The sequence below is a fragment of the Miniopterus natalensis genome, chromosome X (assembly GCF_054644295.1).
Source record: "Miniopterus natalensis isolate mMinNat1 chromosome X, mMinNat1.hap1, whole genome shotgun sequence".
NCBI lineage: Eukaryota > Metazoa > Chordata > Mammalia > Chiroptera > Miniopteridae > Miniopterus > Miniopterus natalensis.
The window spans coordinates 73,129,966-73,137,969 of record NC_142103.1 but is presented as its reverse complement, the minus strand read 5'-3'; the positions used below and the strand labels follow the sequence as shown (position 1 = coordinate 73,137,969).

Sequence of the window (8,004 nt, the reverse complement as noted above, 5' to 3'; positions counted from 1 at the left end):
TCTCCTCACTCTCCACGTGTGTCTTTGGATGAATAGAAGTCCTTATTCTGATAAAGTCCAAGCAAAGTACCGATGTTTTCCTCTATCGTTAGGGCTTTTTGTGTCCTCGTTCCAATCTCGTTGCTTACTTACCCCAAGGTCATGAAGATATGCTCATTTGTCACTTTCTATAGGCTTTAACGTCTGGGATTAATTTTTGTGTTTGGCACAAGTTAGGGGCCAAAAAGTTAATCCAGTTGGTCCAGCTCCTCTTATTTAAAACAGGATCTTTCCCCCAGAGCCCGGCAGTGGCACAGTTGTTGTAATTGAGGTGACTGCACTTGTGTGAGTCAGTGTGTGGGCCCTTCTCTGTTCCATCGGTCTGCTTGTCTATTCCTGTGCTCGTTCCTCAGCACCTTAATTATTATAGTCTCAGCGTTACCCTCGCTATCTGGCTGTAAAAGTACCGTTTTAGATGGACTTGTCTTGTTCTTGGATCTTCACTATCCATATATAATTTAGAAGCAGCTTGCCTATTTCCAGTTTGAAAAATAATTTAAACTGCTGGAGATCTGAGAGAGATTGCACTGAATCCATAGATCATTTCCACAAGAATTCTCTCTTCAGTTCACTTTCGTACTATTGTCTTCTACTACATACACGTGATATCTCTCTGATTTATGCAGGTGTTCTTTTTTAAACACTATTTTTTTAAGATGTTTTATTGATTTTTAGAGAGAGAGGAAGGGAAAGAGAGAAACATGGAAGTGCCCTTACCGGGAATGGAACCGGCAACCTTTTGGTGCAGGGCACAACGCCCAACCAACTGAGCCACACCAGCCAGGGCTATGTAGGTCTTCTTTAATGTCTCTCAGAAAGGTTATGTTACTGTGTGCAGGGCTCTTGGCACTTCTTTGTTAGATTGGTTCCTAGGTGTTTGCTGTTTCCTGATGCCATAAGAAATGCCATTTAGATTTTTTTCCCTTTACAATTTTTTTTTTAAAAATATATCTTTATTGATTTCAGAGAGATGAAGGGAGAGGGAGAGAGAGAGAGAGAAACATCAGTGATGAGAGAGTTGCCGTTGATCGACTGCATCCTGCACGTCCCAATGGGGATCGAGCCCGCAACCCGGGCATGTGCCCTGACAGGGAATCCAACCGTGATCTCCTGGATCCTATGTTGATGCTCAACCACTGAGCCATGCCTGACAGGGCCCTCTTTATAGTTTTAATGCTACTATATAGATATCCAATTGAATTTTGTAATATTGACCATATATCCAGTAATCATGCTAAATTCATTTATTAATAATAATATTATATATACATACATACATATATATGTGTGTGTATAAATATATATATACTCATTCTTTCATGTTTTGAATGTACACAATCTGTTGTGTCTCCTTCATTTTTTAAAAGCTGAGAGAACTTTGCATTAAAAACTCCAAGCAGTCGTGCATCCATATTCCATTGACAGGAACCGGGGAAGGCCCATTCCTAAACCAGTCACTGGAAGGATGAGATTATTGTGACCTGGGTGGTCAATCACACTGCCTTGTATAATCAGATCCATTGCATCATAGTCCACAGTTTTCCTTTCTTTTAGTTTGGAAAAGAAATCTTTCATCCAAATGGTGAAAATCAGGAAATAGATGATGATGGGTTGATATTGGTGGAACATTCCTCCACGAGAGTGAGCTGACTTTACAACTCTCAAGGTATATCATTTCTAAAGCAAAGACTAATAAGTTTAATATTTGGAAACCATTTGTTGATTGTGGAGGAAGAATGAACTCTTAAAATGAAGTAATTTAATTCACACACATAGCCTTCTCTTGATTATACAAAATTACCAGAGAAATTTTAACACATACACATATCAAACTTTTAACAATAGCTATTGATCACTGGCAGGATTGCCTGTGATTTAAATTCTATTTTAAACTTTTCCAAATCATCTCAATGCTCTACCGCAGGATTTGCCAACCTAGACACTACTGACACTTTGGACCAGATAACTTTTTGTTGTAAGAGACTTCCTTGTGCATTCACGGAGTTTAGGCAGCATTCCTCGGTTTGACCCACCTGATGCCAGTAGCATCTTCCCTTTTCCCCAGTTGTGATGAAGAAAAATGTCTGCAAACATTGACAAGTGTTCCCTGGGGGAGCACCATTGCTATACTGAGTATGAGATTTTAATATACATAGAATGCTAAGTGTATATAAAGATGGATGGATGTCAATACACATCAGTACACTGAGTATTTAATTTTTCTTTGCATAACACAGCTATTTTCCAAATCATTAAAAGTTATTCAAAAATATCCTATTAAATTTTCATAGTATTATTCTAAAGACATCCCCTATCCTGCTGGAAAATTCAGATGGTAAAACTTTTTTCAAATAAACCACACTAAATCCCTTTCAATAATGTAATATATATATATATACACACACACACACACACATATACATATGTATATATTTCTCCTTGAGACTCAATGCCTAGAAGAGGAATTGTAACAACCAATGGATTTTGTGTTTATGACTTTGTACATGTCTTGTCAAATTTCCATGTGACGAGGTGCTCTGCAAGTATAACCCCATCCAGTAGCATACGAAAGAGCTTCCTTTCTTGCAACAGATTAAATTATTATTAAATATTAAAAATTAGTTGCTTTCATCCAGCTGATGTGGCTCAGTGGTTGAGCATCAACCTGTGATCCAGGAGATGCCGATTTGATTCCTGGTCAGGGCACATGCCGAGTTTTCAGGCTCAATTCCAAGAGGGAGGCATGCAGGAGGCAGCCGATTAATGATTTTGTCATCACTGATGTTTCTATCTCCCTCTCCCTCTTCCCTACTCTCTCAGAAATCAAAAAAATATTTATATAAATATATATTTTTTTTAAATTTCCTTTCTAAAATGTAAATAGCTGTATTTTTCTCAATGTAAGAGTCATCTATGCTCACTGAAAACATTCAGAATAGAAAGGATATAGCAAGCAAAACTTTCTTTTCCAGTGTTTTTTTTTACCATGAGGCTCACTGATCCGCTCTGTGTCTCCAATCTGCGAGTCTTGCCAATTCCAGGAAGTGGCAGCACCAAGCACCCAGATACTATGGACAAAGTCTCAGAGTCGTCACTGATTGCTTTCCTTCCCTCATGCCCTCACAGCCGCTCAAGTGTCCCCTTCTGAGGCCTCAGAAAAGGACATAGTGGAGCAGTCACAAGCCATCCCCACTCTGCCCTGTCTGAATTCCAGCTCTACAGAGTGCCCGAGCATGATCCGATGGTCCTTGTTCCACGACACTGAGTTGCCGAGTGGTAGATGGCCAGAACACATCCCACTCATTCGTCCTTCATCCAAGTACATCCACTATTTCATCAGGATTCTGCTTTCTATATTCCAGCTCATTTCACCTTTATTCATTGTTTATTACATCTTCTTAAGCTTGTATTCTACATTTCATTCCAAATTTCATTCCATTCATTTCTATTCCATTACGGTACTTTGATCCATAGCCCATTGATTTCATGACACTGCATATTCTGTTCCTTTCTATGATTCCTTCCCATTTAATTTTTATTTTCTCCTGCTTTCTTTAATATTTTACTTCACTGCACATTCCATCCCATTCCTTTGCTCCTATAACATCACACACGTCTGTATTCCACCTGCCATTAGATATTTATTTGCACTCCCCTTTCCATCCCATTTTTTCCACCACATTCCATTCAATTTCCAAACAAATCAACTTTCCATTCCATATCTGGTTCAGTCCGCATTTTATTCCCTGTTTCATTCCAGTGTGCACTGCAGGCAGTCTCCATTTCACTGCTTTCTGCATTCCATTTCCAATCCATTTTCCACTACTTATCACTGAACACTCCCAATACCTCTCCAGGCTACCTTGCACTGTGTTTCAGTCCAGATGCTCATCCAGTCCAGTAAGCATCCCATTGCATTCGGCCACAATTGCTAGGACAGTGACTTTCAGGAGAACATCTTGCTAATATTCTAATCCAAGAATTCCAGAGTGGATGGCCTGTACCACAAATTAATTTTTCTGGGAATTTAGCCATAACAAGGACACGTTTGAAGATATGAACCATTTTTAGTAAGAAGGATGTGCTTCCCAGTGACATGTTATAGAGAGTGAAAAGTTGAAACGATGCCAGTCCTGGAATGTTTAAAATGTAAGCTTCCTCTGTAAATAGAGTATTTTGTACATAAAAAAAAAAAAAAAAAAAAAAATGGCCTTGTGGAAGTTTATTTACTGATATGGAAAGAGTGTTTTCTGGACCCCCAAAGCAGGTTGCCAGACAATATCTATGGATAAGCGATTCCATTTCATCAAATAAAATAAACTAGGAGGTATGTGTGAATGGCTTTTCTACCAACATGTAAATAAAGAGTCCCAGTACCTGCGTATGGATGGGTGAGAATTTAGGTGCCAGCTCTCTTACATTTGCTTTTCTGTTCGGGGTACTGAACAGGCAGCCCTAATGATTAAAAAGCGGTGTCCAAATGTTGAATGTCAAGCCTGTGCATCGCAGCATATTTATATGAACAGAAATAAGAGAGTAGGCCAAATAAGTGCATGTAGATTCGACAGCGGATTACTACGCAGCCCATACAAATGATGATGCGTATTTAAGGGCAGTATCACCCAGAACCGCTGGCAAATCGGGACATAAGGCAGCGGAAGCACCTCACTGGAAAGCTCAGCCGACCGCACCCACCCCTGCCCACCCCCGAGCCTGGCAGCAGTGCTGGACACCTGGAGCCAAGCCAGTGCGGGCCCCACCCCTTTTCTCGCCCTCAGACTGCTCTCCAAACAGGCCCCCGTGTGGGGTCATCCCGATGACCGGAGGCGTTCTGGGATCGTCCCCTCTGGGTCAGGCAGGGACCCAGTGTCCTGACCAGATTCCAGGAGGGACACCTGGCTCGGGGATATCTCCTGCCGGCCGGTGTGGTATTTCTTTCAAGCCACCGCTTAAGGCTGAGCCACCAGAGTGGTGCTAACAAAGGTAAGCCGATTCGGGGCGCCTCGCACTGTTTATGTGGCCTGCCTCTCCGCCCCTGCCCCCTTCCTCAAAACACACGCACTAGGGGCCCGGGGGAAGGATGGGGAGTTCCGGGCGCTGAATCTGCGGGCGGACTCCAGGGGGCGGGGAGCACACCCTCAGGTTCGGGTTAGGCGCCGGACCTAGCTGGGTTGCCGCGCTCTTCGAAACAGACAGTCACGTGGCTGCAGCTGGCCAATCAGAAGCGGGGACTCCACAGGACACGCCCACCTCCTCGCTCCTCCAGCTCTCTGGCAGGTAGTGTCGGCGCTCTCCGGAGTCTGAGGGAGAACTTGTCACCATGGCCACCCAGCCGTACTTGGAGAAGGAGCAGAAGCAACACGAGGGTGAGGCGCCCTCGGGCTGAAGAATAAATTAGTCCCTGCCCCTGATGACACTCTCGGGCCCTTAGTCTCCAGCATCCCTTCTCCATCGGGTGGGGGCGCCCTGCGCAGTGGCACCACAGGTGCCTCCGCCGGCACAATGGCGGTCGCTGGCGCCATTTCCATAGCTGCGGAGGACCCGGGGCCGCCCGCCAAGCCCTGTGTGCAGGAAAGCGGGTGTCCTGAACTCCAGGGCGGCCCGAGTTCCCACACAGAGCTGAGCCGTATGGGGCCTGAGACGGGCCAAGGTCTGCAGACCGAACCCGCGGGCAGCGCAGGCGCCAGCGGCCCAGCAAACGGCCCTGGGCAGAAGCGTGGCAGCCGCCCCAAGAAGGCTGCCCAGGCCCAGAAGTTTCCAGGGTGCTGTCCCTTTCCAGGGTCTCCAGCCCCTCAGAGGTCCATGCCTTTGCCGCCATCCTTTCCAAGGGCTCAGCCCAGCCGCTGCCGCCTCCAAGCACCTCGGGCTTCTCCAGAGAGTCGCGTATGTCGCCCATGCCCTGACCTTGGATGTTGCACCACTTCACTTCCAGGTCCTGCCCTGCGAAGACGCGCCACCCTGCGAGGCACTGCCTTCTGCTCCTCCTGTGCACCCCAGCCAGGCCACGCTGTCCGCCGCCGTGCATCTGCAGCAACAGGCCCTACAGCCCGCCGCCAGCGCTCATCTGCATCTGCATCTGCATCTGGCCCAGGCCCAGCACCCAGCAGCCCTGCAGCCTCTAACCGCGCATCCGGGTCCGGCACTGCTCTTCTTAGCCCTGGATCCGCACCAGGTCCCGTTCGCCCCCGCCGTGCTTCCAGGCCCGGCCCTGCTCTCCGATGCTCTGTTTGTGACCCAGGCCCTGCTTCCCGCAGCCTTGCACCTGGTCCAGGCTCTGCCCTCCGAAGCCCCGCATCCGGGCCAAGCCCTGCCCTCCGTGGCCGCGCCAGGCCTAGAAGCCCAGCCCCCTCTAGGAGAAGCACAACTCCAGGCTCTGTGCCCCGGGGCCGCCCCACCCAGAAAAAATCAACCCCCAGCAGCCGCCCCTCTCTCCCTGGGCCTGCTGGGCAGCAGCCTCCTTCCCCTGGGTTCGCCTTAGGGAGGCTTGGCTTCCAGAGCAGCTCCGGCTCTCCTGATCCTGAGGCCCCGAGCCCTCCTTCCCAGCCCCGCTGGCATGCAGTCCGTATGCGTGCCTCCTCACCCTCACCTCCTGGTAGGCTCTTACCTTGCCCTGGGCAGTTTGATCAGAGTTCCTCCTCTTCCCCCTCCTCCTCCTACCCCTCTTCCTCCCCTTCTCCCCCCTCTTTCCCCTCCTCTCCCCCAGACCCCTTCCCCAGCCCATCCTCCCTTGGGTTTCGTGGCCAGGGCCCCTCCACTCCCCCACAAAATTTTCCTAGCCACAGCTCCTCTTCCTCTCCCCTTAATTTTCGAGGCCTGGCCTCCACCTCCACTCCTAGCCCTGCTAGCCTTAGACGTGCCTTACTGCTGGAGTTTGAACCTCTGAGCCCTGTCTCTCCATAAGACCAGGCTGAAATAGAGAACATCCCTTACCCCCCTACCACTCCTGAGCTGTGACCCTCCAGGGGCATTCTCATAAGACCCCGGAGGCGTCAACATCCACCCACTGTGCTGAATGGGCTGCCTGCTCTGCAGTTTCCTGTGAGGTTTCCAAGAGTTCTGAGAGCCAGCAACCAAGGTCATGAGTTTGGAAAGCCCCTCTACCCAAGACTCCCCCACCTAGCACTTACCTGCTGTTGGCCTTTGATTCCAGGCCCTCTTCTCCCTCAAAAGGGCCTGCCTTTGCCCCTGAGTTGAGAGTCCCCTTTTACAGGTTGCCACTTATACAATGAGTATAAAGAATAAAATTCTTTAAAGAATAAAATTAAAATACTGGCTTTATTCTTTTAGTGTATTTTGGTTTTTGATTGAGGTGAAAGGGTCTGTGGTTTGTCCCTCTCCACTTAAATTTTGGGATTTGGGGGATAACTTGTAATCTGAATTTGTTGTTAAGTGTTGTACACACATGTTTGGTTTGGTTTTTGCTATTTAATTCTTCTCTTTTTATATGGGTGTTTGGTCAGATTGAAAAACTGTATAGCGCCCGGCCGGGCATGGCTCAGTGGTTAAGTGTTGACCTAGGATGCAGGCAATCAGGGTTCGATTCCCTGTCAGGGCACATGCCCGGGTTGTGGGCTACAGCCGATCAATGACTCTCTCATCATTGATGTTTCTATCTCTCTCTCTCCCTCTCCTTTCCTCTCTCTGAAATCAATAAAGATATATTTAAAAAAAAGAAAAGAAAAGAAAAACTGTGCAGCCACCACTGCCCACTGCCAACATCTTCCCAGAATCTCCATCACTTAGTATCCTTACTCCTTGACATGGTGCTACTTCTGCTTAAACCTTTCCCCAATGCCTGATGATAAACAGTGTCCATAGTCAGGCCCTTGGTAGCTCTCAAAAAACCACTATCATGGAGACAAAATTAAACTCATGAAAGAGACCAATAATGGATTGAGTCTTTCATTAAAAATGTTGGAACTAAAGGAAATATTTTTGCGAATATATATTTTATTACTATCTTTT

At 47.1% G+C, this 8,004-nt stretch overlaps 1 protein-coding gene across 1 annotated transcript; it reads left to right on the top strand.

Moving 5' to 3' along the window:
- The first annotated feature begins 5,359 nt into the window (after positions 1 to 5,359).
- EZHIP (EZH inhibitory protein) lies at positions 5,360 to 6,993 on the top strand. The gene is given in 4 exon segments (XM_087813388.1): positions 5,360 to 5,405; positions 5,471 to 5,689; positions 5,972 to 6,754; positions 6,851 to 6,993. Coding segments are annotated over 4 exon segments (1,191 nt in total).
- The last annotated feature ends 1,011 nt before the right edge of the window (positions 6,994 to 8,004 follow it).